This window comes from Fonsecaea monophora (assembly GCF_001642475.1).
Source record: "Fonsecaea monophora strain CBS 269.37 chromosome Unknown Scaff1, whole genome shotgun sequence".
Taxonomy (NCBI): domain Eukaryota; kingdom Fungi; phylum Ascomycota; class Eurotiomycetes; order Chaetothyriales; family Herpotrichiellaceae; genus Fonsecaea; species Fonsecaea monophora.
Genome location: NW_019173932.1, coordinates 596,023 through 622,306, shown reverse-complemented (window position 1 = coordinate 622,306; position 26,284 = coordinate 596,023). Strand labels below are relative to the sequence as shown.

Here is a 26,284-nt window from a genome sequence, read left to right as displayed (position 1 = left end):
GGGAGATCCTGGAAATTCGAGATTGGACACGAAGCAATGGGTTTGGCGGACATGAAAGCCAATGCTCATGATTGCGAGGAGAAGGTCAAAAGGGAAAGACTGCTTCAATCAATCCACATTTTCTGCTGGTTTCATGACATGATTCAATAGCTCTTGTTTGGCTATGGAGAATGGGGGATCGGCCAACTATGACATTGATACAAGATACAGAATACAAATTCATCTCCTTGCAATTCTTTTTGTCCATATTCCTGCATTGGGTTGATGTAGTGGTCAAGTCTCACCGCTGGATACGGCGAATGGCCGTCTGAAGGAACTGACCTCGTATACTGGGCTAAGTTGATCTGCCCTGGGCTTGCATCTGTTGTTATGGCCGAAGACCTCTGACACTCCCGAACGTACTGAGTGAGGCATACACTGTTTATTACCAGAGGGCATGAACAGGATGAAAGCACAGTAATGAATCATACTTACAGTTCTGTGTTATGTCTGTGTCTGTCCTGAGTTTGGCAAAGAAACCTTGGAAGGTACGTACAGTAACAGGTAAGTAAGTACACGTGTACATATTAACTCGTGCTTGTACTCGTCCTCGTATTCGTTCTCGAATATCACCAAAATCCTCGGTAAACTCGATCTTTGTTAACTAGGTACCGGGCAAGCCGGGACTGAGACATGCACTCTTTCTCCCCTCCTCACTTTGACAAAAGGGGAAAGAACAGAGCATGTAATAATAGGGGGGAAGGGGGAGGGGAGGGATGATTGAGTTTGTTTGCTTGTCCGCCATCCGCGTCCCTGGACAGCTGGGCACCTGGGCACCTGGGCACACCTTGGCCTCTGGGTAACGGGTGCGGGACCGAGACTGTGTGTGAGAGAGAGAGAGAGAGGGCGAGAGTAAGGATGGATGTGTACTCGTCGTCGGTAGATGTGTAATCTGGACCGGAACTGGAACTGTTGTGTAGGGCAGGCAGGTACTGTAGCTGAGCAGGTAAGTCATCTATCAGGGTCACCAGGGCTATATATATACCAAGGTAGTAAGTACCTCGCGAGGACTGGACTTGTACATGTACATGTACATACATGTGTATGTCGGTGACGCAAGGACGAGGTACATATGTACGTACCGAACACATACATACGTATGTCCACATGTACCTTCTACGGATGGGTCTGTCTCTCTGTATCTCTCTCTCCTCTCCTCTCTCTCTCTCTATCTCTCGGTGAGTGTGAGTGTGAGTGTGAGTGTGATGTTATCATAGCCCTACATCCCATCCCAAAACTTGTCCCACCCTGATCGGCGCATACTCCGAGTCCTTCGCACTCGGGTCATCGCTCGGCGCATCACTCCCTGTTTCAAGCAGCCCACCCGCCTCTGTACGGTGTCTTGTCCTCCTCCCCTCTCCTCACAAGGTCACCCGGCAAGGGGAGTGTACCAAGTCACCCAATCCCACTACACCGGTAGGTAGAGTGACGGATAACTTCGTTCCGGTCCGTGGCGAACCATATCATATCATGTCATGTCATATTCTTGTCGAACTGGCGAAGAGCAATTGTAAGTCTGGGAAAAGAGAAAAAGGAGTGACGAGTGACAGTTGTATTGCCCAGGTAAGCCCCGGTAAGGGTGGATTAAGATGTTATAGATATATGTATATATTGATTGTCCTTTGGGGGTGGATGGGATTCCTGGCTCGGCTCGGCCCCAACGACGACAGTATACATACCGAGTGCATACATAAATACATACATACAGATCAGGCCGAGGGCCATATCAGACAGTCGTTCTCGTCAGTCAGTCAAGTTACCTATGTAATTGTCGGGGATCTGGCTTTCCGCTCTGTCCCAAAAAGGGGGCGTGTGTGACCTACGTACATAAGATAAAAAAGTATCAAAGGAAAAAACATACATATCTTGGAAGAATAAAAGGTTGGAGAAGATTATCCCGAAAACGTTAAAATCATGGCCTTGGAAAAAACCCCCTCCCTCTTTCCCGCCCTTCTCATATAGGAAAGCCAGAAAGGATGATGGAGGGAATTGGGATTGGATTCGAATACCCTCTTTCTCTTTTCCCCCCTCACCGCTTTGCCCCTTTGTCTTTTTGCCCTTTTTTTTCCTCCAAAATGCCGAGTAGAAACGCTTTCTGACCTTCATGCAAAAAAAGTTAAAAACACTGACACACAAGACAGACAAAGTTGATCATCGTCGTCGTCGTCAGGCAAAATCCCCACCCCTATACATGGTAAAAAGAAAAACTGGGTTCGCTATAGGTCGGTCTTGGGATCTTGTTTGTTCGCTACATGGGGGTTTCGTATTGTTTAAGCCAGATCTACCAAGAACGGTTAGTCCAATTCCAAGCCAGAACATCAAACAGGGGGAGGAATAAACTTACCGCATGCCCAGACACCGGTTGAGGATGAAAGAGCGCAACCGATGCGCGAGTAGGATGACGATGTCAAGATCTCGGCATGACCGGTCTCGCCATTGCTGTGATCCCATCCTTGAGCTGCGGTAGAGCAGATGCCGTTCAGGCCAGGGAGCGAGGGGATCTCGCAGAGCCATCCACCAACGTAGACGCTCTCGAAGTTGCTGAGGTCGCCGGGGGCCAGGACTTGAGCCATGGTGCCCGGGTTCAATTCGTGTTTCAAGCCGCCCACGCTGTCGGTGCTGGTCTTCAAGGCGTTGGCCTCGAGCTTGCTGTCTTGAGAGAGAGCAGAAAGACCACCAGCGCTGCGCCACTTGGACACAACTGACATATAGTCGCCCTGGCCGCCGGACGAGCCGGAGGAAGGAGCACTGGTCGCTGCCGGGGCTGATGGAGACGCGGACGGGCTCTGGGGAGGTGAGCTAGGAGCCGGGGGTGCTTGGGATGGGGTGTTGTTGTCTTGCGGTCTGTTGTAGTAGCCGCCGTAGTTGCCAAAGTTGCTGTCGGTGGCTGGGGTTGCGCTCACAACAATGTCACTCGTGGTGGTTGGAGCAGCCGTCGTGGCCGGGGCGGTGGTAGACGTGGCTGCGTCGCTGTACCATGCGCCCGTCGCCTCAGGAGCGTATCCAGTGACGGTGATTTCAGCGGTCGGGTTGGGACGCTGCCAGTACCGGTTTCCTCCCCACCATTGACGTTTGGCGAGGGCGGCCTTTTCAACATTGGCGGGCATGGCGACAACAGCACCGGTGGCCAGGGCCAAGACGGAGACGGTCTTGACGAGCTGCATATTTTCGATTTTGTTCGTTTGTCACTTCGAGGGTTTCTTTTCCTTTCTGCTTTTTCCAAACGGTGCCAAAAGAGTGCGAGGCGTCGAGAACGGCCTGTTATAAGGAGCGTCGAAGGTTGGGAAGGTAAGGCTGGGAATAATGAGCGTGGAATCCTCCGGGGACAAAAAGAGTGTAAGTCGAAAGAGCGCAATGAAAGTCACAGACTTCTTTGGGATACTCGACGGAGGTTATCAACCAACGACAAAGGAAAGAAGGAAGAAAGAAACTCGGACGAGGGAAATATAGCAGATCCATTTTCGACCAGACTATCGTTCAGCCCCCATGACCTACCGTAAGCCATGAATGTGAAACAAACAAGGCCGGGCCCAAGGATCCACTCTCATTGTCCTTGCCAGATTGTCGAGGCGTTGGATCGCCGACGTCGTTGGCCCTGGCTGGCCCAACAATGGCCTGAGAGTGGAGCCGCCAGCACTGTTCTCGCTAGAGCCAAGGTCGAGCTGGGGAAAGAAAGAGGCCTTGATGGCATTTTCATGCAGGGGGAGGGGAGCAATCCTGCGCCTCAGCCTTGGGGCGGGCGGGATGGATGGCTGGCTGGCTGGTTGGGAGACACCCCCCAGCTGTGGCAGGACGAGGGCTGGCTTGGCTGGTCAAGTTCTAGAGACCTGTATCAACAGTCGATCAGGTTAATCACTCCGGTGGCAGGCTTCACTTCCTGCCTTCTATGACCTCAGGGTGGCCGGGTTGCCATGGCTCATGAGGGGGTGATTGTCCACGAATGTGTCGCTCTCCCCGTTACGGTTGCCAGGAACGCCGAGAGGATATTCGCGTTCAAGGTGATGTCGGTTAGCCCCTCGGACGGTCAGCCTAAGGGATATGATTGGGAGATGAACACGCATGGGGAGTGAAAATGGAGGAAGAGAGGGAAGACACAAGGCGAGGGCGAGGGAAGTTGAGCAGGTGGATCCCAGGTGGATCCCATCTGCATCCGTCGAGAACGCTAGTCCAGATGTGGTCAGTCTGGCTCCACCGGTTCCCCTGAGACTTACCCCTTTGTTGACTTTTCTCAACGTCCACACTGCGCCGTCACCACCACCGCCGCTTCCCAATGGCCCGTCTTGAATGAAGCCCTGATTGCATTACGTTGGCGGATGGGGTCGGTCGCATCCGGGGAAATTGCATCGTCCACTTCAGTGCGCCTCAGTCCGCCGCAGTTCTTACGAGTCCTATGTTGATACCTCGACGCGTAAGCTTCGGCGAGGGCGAAAATCCCCATCAGTCACCGCCGATGATGAGACCTGTATGAGTATAATTCCTCCACGAGGCGTCCATGCTGGGTTCATGGTTGTCGGGAGCCTTGTATCCCCAATAATAATTACCACCAGTCACACCTACAGCCTCGCTGAGTTCAGCCTTAAAGGATCCATGACCGTTGTTGCCCCAAGGGTCCGTCGCAGCTTTAATTGAGATCCATGTTTTTCATCCACGGGATTCCTAAAATGTACGGAACTCGGGCATCCTAATTCCGTGACGTGCGACCCTTTTCCCATGACCGTCGCAGACCATTTTTAGGAAAGCGGAGGGAGTATTCGTATTCAGTACCAAGACGCGTCAGAGGGCGGTCCGCTCAAGAATGAACCCATGGTATATGGTATGAACATCGTCGTCCCAAATTCGTTGCCTTGTTGTCGCTCTGGCGACAAATTCTGTCCAGCTGTCGATCGAAAAAGACGACTTTCACGATGACGACGCGCAAGGGAACATCCAAACGCGACTGCCACAGTAACGCGAGCAAAGACAAAGTTCCCCCACTTCCCATTCCCCCAAGGTTCAAAACTCTGTGAGTGAGGTTGCCACGGGGCATAACTGCAGCAGATGAAATGCTCACAACATCTCCCCGGCGACCAATCCCAATAGTCCGCCACGACGAGACGAGCATGTGGAGAAAGACATTGAGATCGCCCTTGCGGATGGACGCAGCAATGATGAGGAGATGATGCAATTCCAATATTCTGGCCACGTTGTGCTGATAACCGTATCATTTCTTCTGCATATCGTCTTTCTGGCCATGTGTTTCCCAGTCAGTAGTGACGCAAGATAATGGCAACTTCGTTACGAAACACGTCGCTCTAGGTCGACCGGGACCGGGGGACAACAGTACGTGTTCTGTCCAAGGTTGGTCTGGCCTGGCCACCGAAAAGGTGAGTGACGAGGGAGGGAGGTATGAGACATTCCCAGATTGCGCGTGTCTCTGCGAGGTCCAGGCCATTGCTATTGCAATCGCAGCGCTCTGAGGAATCATCAAACTAAGACATGGAGCAAAGGGCGAATATCGAACAAAGCTTGGCGGACGTCAACATTCGCTCGCAACCACGTGACCTTCATCACTCGGTCATGCTCAGCGCCCTTTATGGAACAACTCACAACATGTATGTAATAAGTACATCCATGTCACCATCTCTCTCACCTCAGCAACACGCAAATTTCCATTCCCTGTCTCTCTCTGAAACCCTCAAGTATTCCACCCTCTCCAGACACAGTCCCCAAACATGTCCGCACGAACGACTTCCCGCTCGCAAGACGAAAAGACCGTGCGCGAATGGGGCTTCCGCCACGTCTTCACGTGGACTGATGGTCCGTGAGTAGTGACCCCGTCCCCTCTTACTTTTACCAAAAGAATCTTTGGACCAGAACGAGAGGGGGGAAAGGTGGGGTCCAAATCGCACTGCAGACTCGATGCCCGGGCCTCTGTCGCTGCCATCTCTTTCTGTCTTTTTCCCACCAAACTGTGTGATTACCCACATCGAGTACATACGAGTACTACACGCGGACACTCTCGCGTCACTCAGATAGTCAGTCACCCTGAATCCTGAAAAAAATACTGAAGCAAAGAGCCCGGCAGCTACGCACACTACCCTCCGCACCAGCACCTCGGCCTGACCACGCACCTGATCCGCCGCGGAACCCTGACCATCACATACCCGGACGACGCGAACCCGACCAAGGAGACCTTCGGGGTCGGCGCCCGCATCGACGTGCCCGCGGGAAAGACGCACGAGGTCTGGATGGGCGAAGAAGGTGAGTTGAGTGCGTTCTCATCTCTTTTCCTGGCATTGGCCCTGGCCCTAGTCCTGGTCGAGGTCAGGGTCGAGGTCCATCTACTCAACAGAATTCAAAAAAGACATGCACCGTAACTATTGCTTAGAGTCTTAATGTCCAGCCAGCTGTTGTGCTCACGTCAATTACTGACTCGTTAAAATCGACAGGATGTGAGTACGTCATAGGAGAGTAGAATGCTGAAAAAAAGGGGATAGTATGAGCCTCGAAGACTCGAGCACATCCATTCATCCCTTTTCGATGCGATGAAGTCACGTAACCTTTTTACATTGATTTGCTTAGTGTGGTATACGACCATGCTATCGACATAACGCAAAGCTCTTCAAGAAACACCCCCTCTCTGACCATCCCGGAGCATGTGCGCCCTTTTTGCTTAATATGTTCGCTTGAAAGGCGGCACAGACTTGCACTCGTTCTCGTCAAGCGTGTGGCTGGTGACCGCCCGGTAACCCAACTCGACTTTGCCGTGCGGCGACTTCTGCCACGAAAGGGTGTGCTTCATCCAGTTCTCGTCGTCACGTTCAGGGTAGTCTTCACGGGCGTGAGCACCACGAGATTCCTTGCGGTTGGCTGCTGAGGCTGCCGTTTGCGTCCTGTAGATGTTGCTGTTAGTATCTCGCTTCACGAAAGGACTCCAATCGGTACTTACGCGCAAGTCAACAAATTCCTCAGCTCGAGCGTCTCCACGAGATCCGAGTTCCAAATCATACTTCTGTCCTTAATACCGACGCTATCGAACATCTGGTCGACCTCGGTAATCTTCTTCACACCCTCGTCCAAGGACTCCTGTGTTCGGAAGACGCTGACATCGGTCTGCATAGTCTTCTGCATCGCAGCACGAATTTCTGCCGTGCTCTTAGGGCCATCGGCGTTCCGGATCTTGTCCAGGACGTTGATCGACTCCGCGCCCGCGTCGGCGGCGAGCTCCTTCTGTGTCTGGCCTGGTGAGAAGTTGTCACGGATGGTGTGTGAGACCGCCCGCCCAAAGACGATCAAGTCGAGCAGGGAGTTGGCACCCAAACGATTCGCTCCATGTACCGAGACACAGGCGGCTTCACCGCAGGCGAACAGTCCCGGAACAACTTCATCCTCGCCCTTGTCGTTGAGACGGAGAACTTCACCGGTGTATTTGGTCGGGATACCGCCCATGTTATAGTGCACCGTGGGTAGAACGGGGATGGGTTGTTTCGTGACGTCGACACCAGAGAAAATAGAGGCCGTTTCCGAGATACCGGGAAGTCTCTCGTGGAGAATCTCTGCAGGCAGATGGCTAAGCTGAAGATAAATGTGGTCCTTCTCCGGTCCGACACCACGACCTTCGCGGATTTCCATCGTCATGGATCGCGACACCACGTCTCGGGACGCAAGATCCTTCGCAGTAGGCGCGTAACGTTCCATGAATCGTTCACCTTCAGAGTTCAGCAAATAGCCACCCTCACCACGAGATCCCTCGGTGATCAAGCAGCCAGCTCCATAGATACCGGTCGGGTGGAACTGGACGAATTCAAGATCCTGGTTGGGCAGACCGGCGCGAGCTACCATTGCCATGCCATCACCGGTACACGTGTGCGCCGAGGTGCAGCTGAAGTATGCGCGACCATAGCCACCTGTTGCCAAGACAGTGTTTTGCGCTTTGAATCGGTGGAGAGTGCCGTCTTCCTGGTTGTATGCAATGACACCTTTGCAGACTCCATCCTCCATAAGTAGGTCCAATGCGAAGAATTCAATGAAGTAGTTGGTGTTGTAGTTAAGAGATTGACCGTAAAGGGTGTGCAGCAGAGCATGACCGGTTCGATCGGCCGCGGCACAACATCTATATGCCTGACCGCCTTTGCCAAATTTTTGTGATTGTCCGCCGAAAGCACGTTGATATATCCGGCCATCTTCGGTTCGAGAGAACGGGCACCCATAGCCTTCGAGCTCGATTACGGATCGCGGGGCTTCGCGGGTCATATAATGGATTGCGTCCTGGTCACCGAGCCAGTCTGAACCTTTCACCTACGGTACAATTAGCATGAGGAGCCGCGGATGAGGAGTTTGAATGCTTACCGTATCGTACATGTGCTGTAGGCGAGGAAGCAATTAGTTAGCTCGTTCATGTATCATATCGCATAGAGAGCTTTCGCAACAGCGGAGCTCCAGTTGAGACTGTGGCGCTTGTAGCGGTCGAGACTTACCCATCTCCAGTCATCCTCATGCATGCTGCACATCCGTCAGTAACAGAGCCTTGTGCGAAAAGTGTCATACTAACTTTCCCAGAGCAGCATTGATACCGCCCTGCGCCGCCACCGTATGACTTCTCGTGGGGAACAACTTCGAAATACATGCAGTGTTGAAACCAGCTTCGGCAAGACCTTTCGCCACCGTCAATGTAAGGGAAGCAAAAAATAGGCCAGAAACACCATACCGAATGCTGCCCGTAGACCTGCGCCACCTGCACCGACGACCACGGCATCGTACTCGTGACTACGACAAAGTGTCAGTTTTGTGTCAAAGCTCTTTCGCAAAAGTCGACGGACTCTATGATCGGATAGGTGCCATAGGGAAAAGATTCGGCTTCTTTCGCTCGCAGAGGTTGGGAAGCGATGACCCGGGCTATATGACAAGTCTTAGTTTCTGATAGACACCGCACTCATCGTTTCCGAACATACCGACAGGTCTCGTGGAGGAAAATTGACGTCTGCTGGTTTGTCTCAAGCTCGTCGAGAACTGCACACACGATCAGGTTTGGTTCCGGCCCAAGTTGAAGCTCGCACGTACCTTGTTGCCGGGCCCTAAGCTCCGCAAAATCTTGAGACAGCTCATCTTGGGCAGGCACAAGTCATTCAAGGCTTGAGCTTTGACAAGAGATTGAGATGATGGAGATGAGAACGAGATGGCGTGGTTCAGAGGAGGGATAAACCTACAACATTCGATTGAAGCAAAGACCGCAGTCTAGTTCCCGAGGGAGATTCTGGCCAATCACATGCGAGGTAATTCAAGTGCATTACTCGTACTCGCACTTCGGCTCCTGCGCTGGTGGTGGCGGTGGGGTGATATTGCTGTCACCATCCATGTAGGGAACTTGTCGCAGCCTTGATCTGATTGTGTTGAATTGTTCCTTTTCGAATGCCATTCATTTCTGCGTCTTCAACTTGAATTTCCGCTGGCTCAGTCGGCCACCACAGACACGTATTCCGCATGCGTCGTGACGCCAATTCCAACTCCCCACGATATCCGGTGCAACATACCTCTCCCACGATGATATGCCCTGCATCCACACCCCTGTCGTAGCCGGTATCCTCCGGGGAAAAACCATCTCATACTCCTTTTTGGGCCACGTTGTCGATACAGAAGGATGAGAATTAGCAGACTTAGTCAGGACACAGGTGGTATGAAGCCAGAGCGTCACCTTCAACGACACTGATAGATATGAATCGACCTTTGTCGATGGGTTGAAGTGCCCATCCGCAGCAGCGCTTTTTCAAGCGGAGGTGCAAAAGAGACTGCCATCTGCTGCCATCATCAGGTTTCAATGTGGTGTCGTTTCCCAAGACGTCCGGACAATGTTCTCCGACCATATTCCTCATCGAGACTCCCCAGTGGCATTCGTGTCGATAAGGACTTCTCACTAGTTGCCTATAGGTATCAAGTTGGATGTGGATAGCCGGCCGGGAAACTATACCAACCCGACTGTATTTGATTTTCTGATATGGCAGTGGTTTGACTATCTACTTCTTCCCATTCCACCACAAAACGAGCCTTCGATCTTCTACAAAATATCGCTACTACATCATAGATCTTTGCGTGTGACCTCCGGAAACGGTCAATGAATCACACGATACAGGACAGATTATATGGGAACAGGAGACAACCGTAGGCCTGATCTCATACGCACGTCTCGAAGCGAACAGAGGTTGTCGAGGCCGTCCTGCTGCGATAGCTCTAGCTCCCAATTTATGATACACGCCCCAGACTCAAGGCCTGCTGGGCTGGCCTTATATCAACTCCATGAAATGCGCGCTGAAAATGATCCAAGAAACCCCCTTTTAATTGTACTGTGCATATGCCGCCGTACTTCCAAACTTCAGATTTCCCTTGATTACCTTGTCGATAGCCTTGAGGAAGTCGGACTCGGAGGTCAATTTTCTCCTGTCACGAATGCTGTAAACGTGTGTTAGTCTATCCTACTTGTTCAATGCTGAGAGAGACTGGGAAAACTCACGCAAACATTCCGGCTTCGGTGGCAACCGACCTTAGCTCGGCACCCGTCGAGTTGGGGCACAATCTTGCAATCAGCTGCAAACCTGTTAGCTGTGTACGTGTCATGAAAGGTCAAGTTACTCACCTCCCAACGGATATCCCTCTCGACGGACATCTAAATATCGCAAGTTAGTGTCGTTTCGCAACAGATCGAAGGAGGTGCTACTCACCGATTTCGCATGAATCCTAAGAATACCAGCACGGCCGTCCAGATCAGGCAAGGAGAATTCGATCTTACGGTCAATACGGCCCTGTTGCAGTGACATCAGTATACGGAGATATGAGTGATGAGGCGACCTTGCGGTCTAGGCTTACCGGTCTCATGAGGGCAGGATCCAGCGTCGAGGGCCGGTTGGTGGCAAACATGACTTTGATGTTTCCTCTTGAATCGAAACCATCAAGCTGTGTAATAAGTTCCAGCATGGTCCGTTGGACTTCGTTGTCACCGCCGGCACCATCGTCGAACCGGGCACCACCAATAGCGTCGATTTCGTCGAAGAAGATGATACACGCCTTCTTCGTCCGCGCCATCTCGAAGAGTTCTCGAACCATCCTCGCACCTTCACCGACATACTTCTGAACCAACTCGGACCCGATCACCCTAATGAATGTAGCATCTGTTCGGTTGGCGACTGCTCGCGCGCACAAGGTCTTCCCGGTACCAGGAGGTCCATACAGCAGAGCACCTTTAGGAGGATCAATTCCCAGTTTGACGAACCGTTCAGGAGATAATAGAGGCATTTCGACGACCTCTCTTAACTTTTCGATTTGTTCTTTACACCCACCAACGTCTCCGTATGTGACGTCGGGCTTATCCTCCACCGTCATCATCGTCACGCTGGGGTCAATCTTGGGCGGCAAAGGGAGCATGATGGAGTATTTCTGGCGATCAACACCAACGCGCATTCCCTCCTCGATATCTGTAGGGCTGACTCGTTCTCCGAGATTGACGACAAACTTTGCGATTTGCTTGACGTTGATGACATATTTGCTCTTCTCGCTGTCCTTCTCATCCTGTATAATCTTCGTACATCGAGCGACTTGAAGTGGCTGCTCCTCTTGCATGCGTTGGCGGTCGGCGGCGACATCCCAAAGGTGAGGAGGCGCGAGACCAGTGTCCGACTCCTGTCAACGTGTCAGCTTGCGATCGCGGAACTGACGCAACTTCCCTACCTTCACGCCAATTTTCTCGTTGATGCTTTGTTGCTTCTCTTTGATTTGCTTTTCGATCTGCTTGAGAGCAGCAGCGTAGGGTGCGGCTCCGTACGTTCTCAACACCTGAATATCTCTGTTGAAGGTCAGTACGGAAAGTCACAGTTACCCTGCTGACTCGAAACATACTCTTCTGTCAAAGGTGTGATCTTCTTTTCTGGCACATCTTCATCGGCAAAGGTCTTCTGGTATTTCTCCCAGTTCTGGCCGGTTGCGCTGGGCATCTTGAGAGGGTATGTGGAGGATAAGAGTCTAGATTAGGAGAGCGAACTAAGCACCGGCTGATGGAGCAAGACTCGTGAGACTGATGGGGGAGATGGCGACAAGAGTATGGAAATGAAGTGGATGGTGGGAGTGTTGACAAGAGCATGAGAGAGCAAAGCGAATGATGCAGGACTCCGTACCTCGCAGTCCGCGCAGCCAGCGCGGTGCCTGAATCACCTTATGTAAGCCACAGAACCGCAATTGTGGCCCGCTTCATTCCCCAACTTTCGTGAAATTTCATGTCGCCTGATTCTATGTGTTCAATGACCGAACTCTCCACAACGAGGCTGTTGTGACATTAGCTCAGAGCCGTGCAGTCAAACTAACTTCCTTGTGTCTAAGTATTCATCATGGCTGCAGCGCTGGGGATTCAGGGCAACGTGGGAAATGCGGCCTTCAAGGTTTGTTCAGAGCGCAGACGATTGCAAACGAGAGAACCACTAACGCTTTTTCCAGGACAAGGAGAAGCCGATGGCTGTTCGGACGGCAAATATCATGGCTGCCCGAGCCGTCGCAGACGCCATCAGAACATCCCTTGGCCCTCGAGGCATGGACAAGATGATACAGTCGGGCAAAGGAGAGAACCTCATTACGAACGATGGAAGTACCATGTTGAAGAGCATGAGTGTTATGCATCCTGCGGCGAAGATGCTGGTGGACCTGAGTAACGCGCAGGACGTCGAGGCAGGCGATGGGACAACGTCGGTGGTCGTCATCGCAGGGAGTCTCCTCGGTGCGGCGGATCGATTACTCGCCAAAGGCATTCATCCCACCATCATTTCAGAATCGTTCCAGAGGGCTTCTAAAGCCGCCGTCAGAATTCTGCAGGACATGTCGCAACCCATCTCGCTCTCCGACCGAACCACACTGCTCCAGGCTGCCTCCACATCCCTCTCTTCGAAAATTGTGTCGCAGTATTCTGGGTTGCTTGGCCCCATGGCAGTCGACGCCGTGCTAAAGACTATCGACCCGAAAACAGCTGAGAACGTCGATCTCCGGAACATTCGCATCATCAAAAAGGTGGGTGGCACCATTGAAGACTCGGAGATGATTGATGGACTCGTCCTCAACCAGCCGGTCATCAAGAGCAGTGGTGGTCCCACCAGGATAGAGAAAGCAAAGATCGCCCTGATCCAGTTCCAGCTGAGCCCTCCGAAGCCGGACATGGAGAATCAGATTGTGGTCAACGACTACAGGCAGATGGACAAAATCTTGAAGGAGGAGAGGACGTATCTGCTTAACATGGTCAAGAAAATCCAAAAGGCCAAATGCAACGTGCTCTTCATCCAGAAATCCATCCTGCGAGACGCAGTCAACGACCTATCTCTACACTTCCTGTCGCGCTTGAAGATTATGGCTATCAAGGACATCGAACGGGACGAAGTGGAGTTCTTGTGCAAGAGCACGGGCTGTAAGCCCATCGCCAACATCGACACCTTTACGGAGGACAAACTGGGTAGTGCCGATCTGGTGGAGGAAGTCCAGTCGTCGGGAGCGCGGTACGTCAAGGTCACGGGTATCCGGACGGGTTCGCCACAACATCAAACGGTATCAATTGTCGCTCGTGGTGCCAACACACTAGTACTAGACGAGGCTGAACGCTCCATCCACGACGCTCTGTGTGTCATTCGGTGTTTGGTGAAGAAGAAGGCTCTGATCGCCGGTGGTGGTGCGCCTGAAATCGAAATTGCCCATCAACTGGCCAAGAAGGCGCGGGAGTTGAGCGGCACGGAGTCAATATGCTGGAAAGCCTTTGCCGATGCAATGGAGGTGATTCCGACCACTTTGGCCGAGAACGCAGGTCTCAACAGCATCAAGGTGGTTACGGACCTGCGCCACCGACATGACATGGGAGAACGGAACGCCGGGGTCAGCATCAGAAGTGGCGGCGTGAAGACGAACATTGCAGAGGAAAAGGTGCTCCAACCCCTGCTCGTCAGTACGAGTGCCATTGAGTTGGCAGCCGAGACGGTCAAGATGATTCTACGGATTGACGACATTGCATTGTCAAGATGATGCTGATGCAGTTGGGGAAAGCTGGATAGAATTGTTCGTCCTACCGGTCAATGCACGGCTTAGGGGGAAATTGTAATGAAATAAATGCATAGCGAGGTTCACTGAACAAATATACCCTTGTGACCGCTAGATGTCGCATTCATTGCTCGTAAGGACGTAGCCATTTCTTTGCCCAGCCGAATCCTGAAGACTCAAGACATCTTCACTCCACGAGGTGTACTCGGTAGGTACGTGGGTAGACATGTCATCTCTTCTCAGACCACTCGGAAGACACCCAGCGAAGGATTCTCGCGAAGCGAATTGCGGAATAGTCTGAGCACGAGGTACTGAGGGACTGAGGGACTCGTCTGTAGGAATGCTGATGGTGGGCCAATAGACACTTCACCCTCGACCCGTCTGACCCTCGTATCAGATCCTGAACCAACTACGAGGTACTACTCTCCTTGGGTATATTCATAGGTACTCTAGTTGCCTAAGAAGTCGTACTTGGTACACATTGGCATTTCCCCCCTTTCACTCTTTGTCAGGCGTCCAGCGAGGATTCGGTCGAAACATCTCCCGCTATAAATTCAACAGATTGTCTGATATCAATGTACGAACGACCTGGATCTGAGAATCTGTATGTGCCTAACAAAAGCTTTTCCACGTCTTACTCGTCCACATCTGGAGCTTGCTCCGTACAACTGGCATGGGTGGTGGAGGCGTATAGAAAAAGATTCCCATCGACAAATCTTTTTTTAACCAAATATCGATTTCCCTCGCGACAATACATGCCATAATTCAGTCCCCACGAACCCAAAGAAATCCCAACCCGGATTAGAAAGAAGAGTACTGCGGTAGGGGGGACAAAGAGCATATTATTATCTGATAATATTCTTGCACCAAAAAAAAAAACCTCCCTTTTCCCCCGGTGAGGAACCCCTGCGAGGACTTAGGAAATCTCGCTCTCGGCTCAAAACAAAAGGAGGACCAAGTGGCCAAAGACAAAAGAGATGGCGTGGATCTCGATCCTGGCCACGCTCTACGGGCTGTGGGTTGCCTCGACGCTCTGGAACCTCTTCAAGAATTACCTATCGGCGCGCAAGACGGGGCTTCCCATCATCGTCTTCCCGCTCAACAATTACCACCCGATATGGATGATTGTGTCGGTGCCCCTGCGGCCCTTGTTCGAAAAGTTCCTGCCCGACTGGATGTACGAGCCGATCAACCTGGCCACGTACGGGTTCGAGTTCCGCAGTAAGACGGCCGTCTTCGACAAACGTGGGCCGGCGGTGATCCTCGTGACGGCCGGCTCCAACGAGCTGAGTCTGATGGATCCGGAACTGGCCTCGGAGGTGCTGAAGCGCATCAAGGACTTCCCCAACACGGACATTGGCGGCGTCGTCCTCAACATCTTTGGCCCCAGCCTGATCACCAGCGATGGCGAGAACTGGGCGCGACAGCGGCGACTCATTGCCCCGAACATCAATGAGAAGATCAGCGGGCTCGTCTTCGGGGAGTCGTGTCGACAGACGCGCGAGATGCTGGCGTCGTACGTCGACGATCTCAAGGGCGTGACAGACGACACGATGCGCGGCATGAAGCAGATCGCCATCAACGTGCTGGGCGTCGCGGGATTCGGCATCTCCCAGCCGTGGAAGGAGGAGAAGTCCAGCCGTCCCAAGGGTTACCGGACGACGTATATGGAGGCGACTAGGACTGTGGTGGAGAACATCATCGAGGCCGCCGTGCTGCCGGCTAAGCTGCTCACGCTGCCCATATTCGCGCCGGCGTGGCAGATCATCGGGCACGCGAAGAACGAGTTCCCCGTGCACACGAGGGAGATGTTGGAGAACGAGCGCAAGCTGCAACGCGACAGCCCCGAGCCCCGGAGTAACCTGATGAGCATGCTGGTTCGCCTCGCGGACTCGTCCAAGCCCCAAAGCGATGCCGACTCGAAGAACACGCAAGGCCTCTCAGAGGAGGAGATCCTGGGGAACCTCTTCATCTTCACGAGCGCCGGGTTCGACACGACGGCAAACACCATGGCCTACGCGCTGGCCCTGTTGGCCACGTACCCGGAATGGCAGGACTGGCTGTACGAGGAGATCAAGGTGGTTGTGGGCGCCGCCACAGACGCAGAGAGTCTCGAGTACACGGAGGTCTATCCTCGTCTGCCACGGTGTTTGGCTCTTATGGTAAGCCTCTAACGCCCTCTCGAGGCGGACGGAGAAACCAAGATCCATCTTCATCAGTCTCCTCCAGCCGCTCGGGGAAGAGCACATGTGATTGAAGGAAAGATTGCTAACCCGTGTCTTCTCCGGTCACTTTGAATAGTTGGAAACGATGCGATTCTTCCCACCCTTGACACACATGTGAGTATCTATCTCTCAAGATCGTCCACGGCACTATTTATCGAGCGCCAAATCCCTGAACCTGACCCTCCCCTTGTTATATTTCGAGAAGGAGAGGGCAGAGAGAGCCGGAAGACATCCCGTACTAACGATAAGCCCACAGCGCGAAACAGACGAACTCGACGCACGATGTCTCGATAACGACACCCTCAGGGCGATCGTACTACATCCCGACCAAGACCATCGTTTACATCAACACGGTATCTCTGCACCTGGACCCGCGCACCTGGGGCGATGACGCCACGACGTTCCGGCCGTCGCGGTGGCTCGTCTCGCCCGATGAAGCCCCCTCACGCACCAGCGCGGCGTACACGATCGGACAGAACATCCGGTCGATGCCCAAGGGGACGTTCCTGCCGTGGTCGGCGGGCCCGCGGTCGTGCCCGGGCCAGAAGATGTCGCAGGTCGAGTTTGTCAGCGTCTTCATGACCATCTTTGCCAGGTACCGCTGCGAGGCTGTCAAGGTGCGCGACGACGAGTCCCCGGACGAGATCCGCGCCCGCTTCGAGGCCGTCATGAGAGACAGCCAGCCAAAGTTGACGCTGCAGATGGCGAGGAATCGGGACTTGAAACTGCGCTGGGTGGAGCGGTGAGTCCGACGGCATTTGGGGGAACAGCATGTCCACCGACCGACCACCTCCTCCTCCATCTCGCCACGTAAGGATACAGAAAAAATTTTGGTCGAAAGGAGAGTCAGAGGTCGGCTTCGACAGCATATATCGAGAACTCACAACCGACTCTTGCCCACTCAAGAGGCCCAAGAAGCCCTTCACCAACAGTATCCTGCCAAACCGCGCCAAAGAAGAGTAAGCAATACCAGAACAAGAGGGGTGGCGACTTGCCTGCCACCTGCATCTCGAGCAAGTTCCTAGACATGTGAAAATCAGTATCTACTGTAGCTTCACCTCCTCAACCATAAGTATCAGCCACCTCGAATAGGGCTAGAGGTCCCCTGCAAGCCATGTGCTACTACAAACACTTTGGATAAGGTCGTTGCTACACGGGAAGCAGAAACAATTTCGAGTTTTAAGGCGGGTTTTGATTTGTATATCAGATATCTGCAGAGCGAGAGCTCTCCTTATCCACGCCGCCGATAAGTCAGCAGAGCGCAGCAAGTGAGCTTTCCCTCACACGCGCCCTCCCGTATCATTTGTCTTGCTGTAGTGTCTCAAACCACACTGCCCGTATCAGTTCCCGTTGTCCATTCCGCAAAATACCCCAACGCCGAAAACAAGCATTCCTCTTAAACACGTCAACCCAAAATTGAGACCCAATAAGACATACCCAGTACAGGCGTAAAGAGCCGGCGAAGAATCTTCATGACGCGAGAGACTGAAAGATGACGATGACTGGTACCGGCGACCGTTCTCCCTCGCTTGACGCCCATCCACCCTTGCAAGCCGCTCGCTTCCCTCACCCCTTCAACATGATCCCAAATACATGATACAAAACAAGAACAAGCAGCACATGTCAGGTCATAACAGCAACGTGATCGAAAAGCCGGGAGCTTCTCGTCGAGGTTCGGTTCGAGCTGTGACCTTTAGGCCGCTGCCGCTGAGGCCTTGGGCGCGGCGGCTTTCTTCGTTGTGGCAGCTTTCTTCGGGGCGGCCTTCTTGGTGGCTGTGGTGGTCTTTGGCTTGGTCACTCGTCCTGACTTGGTCTTCTTCAAGGCTGGGGGAGCATCGGTAGCAGCAGGTGCCTGGACGACAAGTCAGTAACACATCCCGTTGAAAATCGCGACACTGATCGTACCGGTGCCTCGGCCTTTGTCTTGGTCTTGGGTGCTCTCTTAGTAGCAGTGTTGGCCTTGGGCTTAGCGGCGGTGGCGGCCTTCTTCGGAGCAGCGGCTTTCTTTGCTTTGGTGGCGGCCGTCTTGGGTTTGGCGACAGTCTTGGTCTTGGGAGCCTTGGGTTTGGCCTCTTTGGCCTCTTTGGCCTCCTTGGGGGCCTTCTCCTTCTTCACAAGTGTTAGGACACTAGGGCCGACAATGAGCACAGTGCGACGAACCTTGACGGCCTTCTTCTCGGCAGGCTTGGCTTCCTTCTTTGCCAGCTTCACTGGACCCGAGGGACCTAATCACGGTAACTCAGTATGAAAACATCAGGACCATGTCAAGACAAGACTATACCCTTGGGCTGTTGGAAATCACCCTTCTCGACACCAGTCTTCAATGCCTTGTTGAAAAGAGAATCGAACTGCGTCTCGGAGGTGACAGTGATGTTGTTGTTTGCCTTGACATACTTCTTGATGGCTTGTCGGCTAGAGTCAGAGTCAGCAGCTGGTCTAGGGTCCGGAGGGCCCGGCGACGATGAGGTATAGACGAGACACTCACCTGCTACCATTGCGTTCCTTAAGCTGCATGTCCAAACGCGTCAGCATCAAATCCACATGCTAAAACGGTTATAGACAATCGCGACGAATCTCTTGTGCCCTCCTACGCTTCATGCTGGTGACAAAGATAGGCGCTCTTCGGAGGGCATCGAGGTCGTCGCAAGATATAGTGCACTTACGTTCAGGATGGCTTCCTTGATCATATCTGATACAGAGTCAGCATTGACACGCGACAACGACAGGACTGAGTCCGACGCGATGCGACCACGCGACGGCTGAGAAACGTACCTTTGTACGAGGCATGAGCGGGTGCGGCAGCAGGCTTCTTGTCCTTTGGGTCTTTGACGACTTTCCTTGGTCCGGGTGCAACCATTGTGACGGGTAAGGCGAGTTGGGATGAAAAATTGATGGATAGAGAGAATGGAAATGGTGTCAATTGGACGTGAAGAGAGAACGGTAGGCGAGCTTTGGGTTGAGTAGACGGGGGAAGGAAAGATGAGAGATGAGAGATGAGAATGGGCGATGGGCTGCTGCGAGCGCGCGAGGCGGGGGAGACAACGGATGCTTTATACCTTGCATGTGACGTGTGGTTGATCCCGCGAGCTGTGATGGTCTTCAGCCAATCAGATTGACCTGCCAGCGGAACTCAAAAATCCTGGGCGGCCAGAATTATTATCATCCATTTTCCCTCGCATTTTCCCTCCCGCCAGGAGGAAATCGAAAGACACGAAACTCTCCCACCCCGGCAAGCGGATCAACAACACAAGGTCAGATCACGCGCGGCAGACACCAAGAAACCTGGCTCAAAGCTACCTCCCACCATCATCCCCATCCTTGATCTGGTCATTTTCTCTTCTCTTTTCCCATCAATGTCATGCTCTCCCTCACTTTCACTTTCACTTTCATTTCACTTCTTTTCTGCTCCACTTCACGCCACACCTTGTAGCCTGCATCTAAGTTTTGTTGCCTAATTCACCCATCACCATCTACCATGGACTCAGCCGTGTCAGATAGGGTTTCTTTGTTGACGTTCATGGATGGAGACTTGTCAAGGCGCTGTCGAGATGTTGTGTCTGACTGTCGACCCTTAATGTTTGGTTTTTTTTAGTCTAGATCTGTCAATCCGATATTAACTCTGTCGCTGTTGTTGAAAACGCGCTCAGGCTCAGGGGGGCATTAATCTATTGCGGTCATGTAAATTCGGTTTCTCAAAGTGGAGACTGTGCTCGTTCCATCTAATGTCAAACTGAATCGTGACTTGGGAGTGCACTTGATGACATTGTTCGTTTGCGCCTGTTGATAACTAGAGAGACTCGAGGGCAGGATGAATCAAGCTCAGCCATTGGGATTGAGGGGATCCGATCTGCCGGATCATGTGAGATGTTCCCGGACAGGTTAGAGCCAATCCTATCTCAACCTTTCCTGTCATCGTGCCCAGCGCGACATGTACGTGGCGTGAGCAACCATGGCATACCCTGCGGTGCCTGCCTGCCTGCACCCTCCGAAACGCCATGCTGTGTGCCTATTACTTGTAGGACTGTATTGTACACAGTAGTTTTAAAGCCTGCCATCGCCCAAGAACCTCATGCGTCATAAAATGCATGCCGTCTGCCCAAATAAACAGCTGCGCTTGTGCCTCGCTCCCCCTTTTCAGGTCGATAGATGTGCCTTGGACTTTGTCTCTTTCTTGGTCTTGGCCTCTTCCTTCTTTTTCTTCTTTGCTTCCGCAATCTTCTCGTCGTGTTTGCGTTTCAGGCTCTTCTTCTCTTCCTCCGTCTTGGGGACAGCCTTGAAAAACCCCTCGAGTCGCGACTGTTGGGCTGTTTTGACGTTTTTCTGTAACTTCTGCGCCGCACTTCGGACACGGTCCTCGTTGAACCCCTTCTCGTGAACCAGGAATTGCACGAGACCCTCGACATCAGGAGCTTCCCACTTGAAGTCGCATTCCGGATCATCGGCGGATCGCACGTCTGGGTGCAGAAACAATTCTCTCGCCTCCTTGTACGGCCAGTCTTCCGGAATGGTATATCTCTTTTTGGTATCATTCTCAATGAAATCAACAACTCCCTCCAGAGAACCGTGCTCCCGGATGAGCTTCAGCGCAGTATTAGGACCGACTTTGGGGATTGGGTCGAGATAGTCGCACCCCAAGAGTATACATAGGTCGATGAACTGGACGAGTCAGTTGGCTACAACTGGCTGGCACTCTGGGAGAGTCATACCTGATTTCTGTCCATACCAAGTCCCTCCAAGGTCTTATCGAGATGAATCTCTTGAATGGGTTCCTTGCGCTGTTCACTGAATGTAAGGTGGCGGAGCAAGATTGGTGAGTTGAACGTCAAAGTATCCATGTCCTCAGACGCTGCTGCGTACACCTTCCCAGCACGCGCCAGAACCGCACACTGAGCCTCCGCCTCGGTGGGGGCTACAATGTAAGGAATGCCCATCAACTTCAACAGTCGTCGGCACTCTTCGTTATGCTCTCTCGTGACCCTGACCGTGCGCCGTGAGAATTTCTCAACCTCTTCGGCGGTACCTGTCTCTTTTGCCTCTTCATGCTGATCGCTCGCCTCGTTTTTCCGAGCAAAGCGCTTCGCCAATTCGCCAGATTTAAGCTTGGGGGGTGCGCCATCGAAAACGTAGAGTGGTTTAATGCCATTGTCGACCATGCGCAAGGTGCGGTAAAACATGCCCATAAGATGAGACGTGGTTTCACCCGTATCAGACATGAGCTGTTGGCCATCTGAGCGGACCGCTATTAGGAAACTGTAGATGCTCATCGACCTGTGCAAGTCAGTCGTCTGTTTCGCCGATTCGGTGAGTTGCGCAAAGCCTACGCGTCCTAGCACATCAAGGTCAGTAACAGCACCCGCGATGGACAGCAGTCACTTACAATTGCAACCTTCCTCCCAAAGTGGTTCTTGATCTCACCAGTCTTGATGGCATCAGGCGCCTCTTCGGCGATGACATGGTAGAGTTCTGCTGACAGTGAGCTTGTTGAGGCCTGACAACCGGCTGAGCGATGTCACATACGTTTAATCCCCATGGTGAGAGGACGCTGTGATTCTTACAGATCGGGTGAGTGGACGTTGGAAGTGAATCGCATGACAAGAAGCCGCAGGACGAAAATGCGCGTAAAGTGACCCGCAGAACCGCGTTTCGCGCCTGTAGGATGGGCCCAAGTGAATGACGTAAATGACGGCGTGCGCACTCCATAAGCTCCTCCGCAGCTGCGACCAATCGAGTGCTACTGCCGAGTTTGAGACCGTGCAGTGCAGCATCACCAGCATTGGGCTTGTGTTATTCTAAGAAAGAGACCTTTGTCTCTGAATTGACCTATAGACTTTTGTCAGTCCGGCGACCCGTCGAGTCTCAGAAGGACGTCTCCGCAAGCTCTTGCGAACCCTCGTGTCTTTCAAGTGGCGATGTGAACGCCTCTGTCTCGGAGATTCTCTAATTCCCTAGTACTTTGAGTCGCAGGTACATTGACAAATCGCCTCGGCAATTTAGCAGTAAATAGCACATATTGAATCACCTCGCTGATCTCCACGTCTATAATTTTCGCCATTTCTCCTTCAAATTTGAGACTATCCGTTTCTTCGTCTCTCTCCCTCTCTCCTTGCACTTGCTCCTGTGGACTCACTTCTCATGATGTCACGCTCCCTCCTTCGTCGAGCTGCGCGAGCGCGCTTGGTCCCGACAGCGAATCCGGCCCCTCGCCGACATGCTTCCTCAGTTGCAGCTTTCAAATGGGAGGACCCTCTCAACCTGTCAAACTTTCTCACCGAGGAAGAACAAGCGATCCAAGAAACAGCACACTCGTACTGTCAGGAGCGCCTGCTACCCAGGGTTCTGGAAGCCTACCGCAAGGAGGATTACGACAAGACAATCTTGCAAGAGATGGGCGAGCTAGGTCTCCTGGGTGCCACAATAAAAGGTCACGGGTGTGCAGGCGTGAGCAACGTAGCTGCTGGGCTGATAACGCGGGAAGTGGAAAGAGTTGACTCGGGTTACCGGTCAGGCATGTCTGTCCAAAGCTCCTTAGTTATGGGACCTATAGATGAGTTTGGATCACAAGAACAAAAGGACAAATTCTTGGAGAAGCTCGCCAGAGGTCAACTGGTTGGCTGTTTCGGTCTGACGGAGCCCAATCATGGCTCCGACCCAGGTTCTATGGAGACAATTGCGAAGCCACATCCGTCAAAGGAGGGATACTTCTCGCTCTCAGGCGCAAAGACCTGGATCACAAACTCGCCAATCGCGGACGTGCTGCTTGTGTGGGCGAAGTTGCAAGAAACAGGCAAGATCAGAGGGTTTTTGGTCGAGAGAGAGAAATGCCCCCCAGGCACACTCGAGACGCCACCCATAAAGGACAAAAACGGACTTCGCGCATCGATAACGGGCATGATCCAGCTCGACGATTGCCCCGTCCCCAAGGAAAATATGTTCCCCGATGTTGAGGGTCTCAGAGGTCCGTTCAATTGCCTCAACTCGGCACGGTATGGCATCGCTTGGGGAACCATGGGTGCCCTCGAAGACTGCATCAGCCGGGCCCGAGAATATGCCCTAGAAAGGAAGCAATTCAAGAACAACCCGATTGCCAAGTATCAGCTCGTTCAGAAGAAGCTGGCCGATGCTGCCACAGATGCAGCTTTCGGGCTTGCCGCTGCATATCAAGTTGGCCGTCTCAAGGATGAGGGCAAGGTCCTTCCAGAAATGATTTCAATGATCAAGAGACAGAACTGTGATCGAGCGTTGGTGAATGCCAGACATCTCCAAGAGATATTTGGTGGGAACGCCGTCAGCGACGAGTACCACATTGGGCGTCACGTTGCGAATCTGTTTGTGACGCAGACATATGAAGGGCAGAGTGATATACACGCCTTGATCCTGGGGCGTGCTATTACTGGGCTGCAGGCATTTTGCTAAGGGTAAACCGACTGTATTTATCCGACCGCTCAACCGTCGAGCCTCAAGTACATGCTTATCCCACGCTCGGCATGTCTTTTGTGATCACGGCTATCATCCCCGTCTCGCGGTCCAGTGGCAACAGTTCATCACCAGTGCATTGATTGGACCCAGCCTCAATGAAGCCAGAGTTATCTGGGAATGCCTCACGAGCACGGCGCCAATGGCATACTTCGATACTCACAGACACCATGCTCTCGAACAGCTCAGGACTTGAATATCTGTGGTATATGTCGGCGAACATTGATATAGATCATTTGGAGGTATATATTCAACCTCCAACAGCTATACCTGATCTCCAGCAGGCGGGTGCAGGGACAAAGAGTACATAAGCGATTGCAGCATGAAAATAAATGTGAGTCTCCGACAAACATTGTTCTCAAATTATTCAAATTTGCATACGGTAGAGACGTAGATGGTATCATCATCATGGTGGCCACGTGAGATTTTGCTCCAGTAAGCCAGTAGTGTTCCTGACTCAGAAGCTGGGAGAGACGGAATGAACCATTATTATTATTGTTACCCTGTATTGTTTCTGAGCCAACGTCTCGTCGAATATTTGTTGATGGTTCCGCGTTGTCGCAGGCAATGCTTTGTCAGAAAGAAATCTAATGACAACAGATGACAGGAAATATGGCCTCGCTGCGGTGGCGAAGCCAGGAAAAAGTTGACGCCCAAGTGGATTTCATTGGGCGAAGGCGGCATCTAGGCAAAGGCACCCACCCAAGCCACCCACGCACCGCCCACGCCCGCCCGCCTTGCCTGAGGTTCACCGTCCGGCGTCACTTGTAGTCAGAGATGCGCCCCTCGCTCCCTCGCTCTGCCTGCCCGCTGGGTGCCGCCATTACTGCGTCCAGCACCTTCTGCGGCCTGCCAAGCGTGAACGCCCTTCTTTCAGTTTAAACTGCGATCCAGTCGGCTGAAGGAAAGTCGATCTCTCTTCCCTTTCACCACTGACTGCATAACAACCAACCTCACCAAACCGATCAAACCTCGTTGACAATACTGTCCCCTCTCCTGCGACACCCTCATCGTCACCTCTAATTCTTAAATCTCTCCTTCGCACATTCCTCAGGTTCGTCCGCTATCCTTTATTCTATCAGCCCATTACCAACCACTTTAGAGTTGACTCAGATAATAGCCCCACGTTCCGCTCGATATCGACCACCTTCGGCCTCAAAATCCTCCCTCCCTAACTCAGAAAACCCATATTTTCAGCCATGGCTCTGAAGCGAATCAACAAGGAACTCACAGATCTTGGCCGGTGAGTCCTATCTGCTCTCTGAATGCTGCGGGCGGCAAATTCGGGCCTTGCAAAATCATACGGACTTGTTTGGACAGCTATACTGATAAGTTGGGATGTAGTGATCCTCCCTCCTCATGCTCAGCCGGTCCTATGGGTGATGATCTGGTAAGTATACAGTTCTGGAAAGCGGTCGAAATCGACGAGGCCACCGCGCAGATACGACCTCCTGCACCTGGATCACTGGCTGACATATGAATTAGTTTCACTGGCAAGCCACAATCATGGGTCCCGTAAGTTATCAAAGCTGTTTGGCTCAAGATGCTTTCGGAACTGACCAAATTTTTCAGAGTGACAGCCCATTTCAAGGCGGTGTCTTCTTCCTGGCCATCCATTTCCCCACAGACTACCCCTTCAAGCCACCGAAGGTCAATTTCACAACTCGAATCTACCATCCCAATATCAACTCCAACGGCAGTATCTGCCTTGATATCCTTCGAGACCAGTGGAGTCCGGCTTTGACAATATCGAAAGGTTTGCACGATCGCCTCCTCCTCGATACGAAAACAATGTGCTAATATTTGCTCAGTCCTTCTATCCATCTGCTCTATGCTTACCGACCCTAACCCCGACGATCCACTTGTTCCAGAGATTGCTCACGTCTACAAAACCGACCGCGCTCGATACGAAGCAACCGCCAGAGAATGGACGAGGAAGTTCGCAATCTAGTGCCTATGGTAGAATGGGCGGTGGTGGTTGTTGATAGGTGGTGCTCGGCAGTGCCAAGCGGCAGGGGCTACGAGCTGCGTTAGATGAGAATTGGCAGTGTTTGGTACCGAGTGACAGCAACGATGACAGCCATTACACGAGGGTTTTGCTAGATGACCCCCAGCTCCACGGATGCGGTTGGCAGAGTATGACATATGCATTACACCAAGGAATGCAATGACAGGCAATGGGAGAAACAGGCGCCGACGTTATGGAGGGATGTTTATGTCCAGCAGCACGATCTCGGATGAATTCTTATGATGCATACAACAGGGCGTGCTTAAGGGAACTGACAACTGTGCTTCTTGCTTACCCGAACATGTGGTTTCTTATCCTCTTGGCCACCGTCGTGCTCAATCGTCTCAGTTCCATCCATTCACATTTCAAACCTCGATGTCAACGTCTGGACAGGCGGTGACGCTTGAGATTTGATGCTGCAGCCGCCTTGCCCCAACCTGACAAGGAGTAATCCGTAGGCTGCGAAATGACCGCATGCATGGTCAAGGTGGATGGGACAAAACCGGGCCAC

At 52.5% G+C, this 26,284-nt stretch overlaps 10 protein-coding genes across 10 annotated transcripts; 5 read left to right on the top strand and 5 right to left on the bottom strand.

Annotated features, from left to right (window-relative positions):
- Positions 1 to 2,255: 2,255 nt before the first annotated feature.
- On the bottom strand, positions 2,256 to 3,203 carry AYO21_00215 (hypothetical protein; the record flags this gene model as incomplete). The annotated part of the gene is made up of 2 exons (XM_022650205.1): positions 2,256 to 2,287; positions 2,384 to 3,203. 2 exons carry the CDS (start codon positions 3,201 to 3,203, stop codon positions 2,256 to 2,258), a joined length of 852 nt encoding a protein of 283 aa, XP_022517531.1.
- A 2,547-nt stretch (positions 3,204 to 5,750) lies between these two features.
- Positions 5,751 to 6,395, top strand: AYO21_00214 (hypothetical protein; the record flags this gene model as incomplete). Its single annotated transcript, XM_022650204.1, has 2 exons — positions 5,751 to 5,839; positions 6,089 to 6,395. 2 exons carry the CDS (start codon positions 5,751 to 5,753, stop codon positions 6,393 to 6,395), a joined length of 396 nt encoding a protein of 131 aa, XP_022517530.1.
- A 296-nt stretch (positions 6,396 to 6,691) lies between these two features.
- Positions 6,692 to 9,123, bottom strand: AYO21_00213 (succinate dehydrogenase [ubiquinone] flavoprotein subunit, mitochondrial; the record flags this gene model as incomplete). Its single annotated transcript, XM_022650203.1, has 9 exons — positions 6,692 to 6,911; positions 6,968 to 8,316; positions 8,368 to 8,382; positions 8,496 to 8,520; positions 8,570 to 8,672; positions 8,726 to 8,784; positions 8,838 to 8,913; positions 8,970 to 9,027; positions 9,079 to 9,123. The coding sequence occupies 9 exons, from the start codon at positions 9,121 to 9,123 to the stop codon at positions 6,692 to 6,694; spliced, it is 1,950 nt and encodes a 649-aa protein (XP_022517529.1).
- Positions 9,124 to 10,346: 1,223 nt separating this feature from the next.
- Positions 10,347 to 11,996, bottom strand: AYO21_00212 (26S protease regulatory subunit 7; the record flags this gene model as incomplete). The annotated part of the gene is made up of 7 exons (XM_022650202.1): positions 10,347 to 10,461; positions 10,523 to 10,596; positions 10,646 to 10,675; positions 10,731 to 10,811; positions 10,876 to 11,685; positions 11,734 to 11,848; positions 11,902 to 11,996. The coding sequence occupies 7 exons, from the start codon at positions 11,994 to 11,996 to the stop codon at positions 10,347 to 10,349; spliced, it is 1,320 nt and encodes a 439-aa protein (XP_022517528.1).
- Positions 11,997 to 12,386: 390 nt separating this feature from the next.
- Positions 12,387 to 14,052, top strand: AYO21_00211 (T-complex protein 1 subunit delta; the record flags this gene model as incomplete). Its single annotated transcript, XM_022650201.1, has 2 exons — positions 12,387 to 12,437; positions 12,493 to 14,052. 2 exons carry the CDS (start codon positions 12,387 to 12,389, stop codon positions 14,050 to 14,052), a joined length of 1,611 nt encoding a protein of 536 aa, XP_022517527.1.
- Positions 14,053 to 15,044: 992 nt separating this feature from the next.
- On the top strand, positions 15,045 to 17,038 carry AYO21_00210 (hypothetical protein; the record flags this gene model as incomplete). Its single annotated transcript, XM_022650200.1, has 3 exons — positions 15,045 to 16,229; positions 16,369 to 16,406; positions 16,549 to 17,038. The coding sequence occupies 3 exons, from the start codon at positions 15,045 to 15,047 to the stop codon at positions 17,036 to 17,038; spliced, it is 1,713 nt and encodes a 570-aa protein (XP_022517526.1).
- Positions 17,039 to 17,985: 947 nt separating this feature from the next.
- AYO21_00209 (hypothetical protein) lies at positions 17,986 to 19,149 on the bottom strand (the record flags this gene model as incomplete). The annotated part of the gene is made up of 6 exons (XM_022650199.1): positions 17,986 to 18,144; positions 18,198 to 18,517; positions 18,574 to 18,704; positions 18,778 to 18,836; positions 18,956 to 18,981; positions 19,065 to 19,149. 6 exons carry the CDS (start codon positions 19,147 to 19,149, stop codon positions 17,986 to 17,988), a joined length of 780 nt encoding a protein of 259 aa, XP_022517525.1.
- Positions 19,150 to 20,426: 1,277 nt separating this feature from the next.
- Positions 20,427 to 21,822, bottom strand: AYO21_00208 (flap endonuclease 1, variant; the record flags this gene model as incomplete). The annotated part of the gene is made up of 4 exons (XM_022650198.1): positions 20,427 to 20,948; positions 20,999 to 21,577; positions 21,670 to 21,755; positions 21,810 to 21,822. The coding sequence occupies 4 exons, from the start codon at positions 21,820 to 21,822 to the stop codon at positions 20,427 to 20,429; spliced, it is 1,200 nt and encodes a 399-aa protein (XP_022517524.1).
- A 605-nt stretch (positions 21,823 to 22,427) lies between these two features.
- AYO21_00207 (hypothetical protein) lies at positions 22,428 to 23,705 on the top strand (the record flags this gene model as incomplete). Its single annotated transcript, XM_022650197.1, has 1 exon — positions 22,428 to 23,705. One exon carries the CDS (start codon positions 22,428 to 22,430, stop codon positions 23,703 to 23,705), a length of 1,278 nt encoding a protein of 425 aa, XP_022517523.1.
- Positions 23,706 to 24,964: 1,259 nt separating this feature from the next.
- On the top strand, positions 24,965 to 25,716 carry AYO21_00206 (ubiquitin-conjugating enzyme E2-16 kDa; the record flags this gene model as incomplete). The annotated part of the gene is made up of 5 exons (XM_022650196.1): positions 24,965 to 25,008; positions 25,086 to 25,155; positions 25,251 to 25,280; positions 25,338 to 25,521; positions 25,577 to 25,716. 5 exons carry the CDS (start codon positions 24,965 to 24,967, stop codon positions 25,714 to 25,716), a joined length of 468 nt encoding a protein of 155 aa, XP_022517522.1.
- Between the last annotated feature and the right edge of the window lie 568 nt (positions 25,717 to 26,284).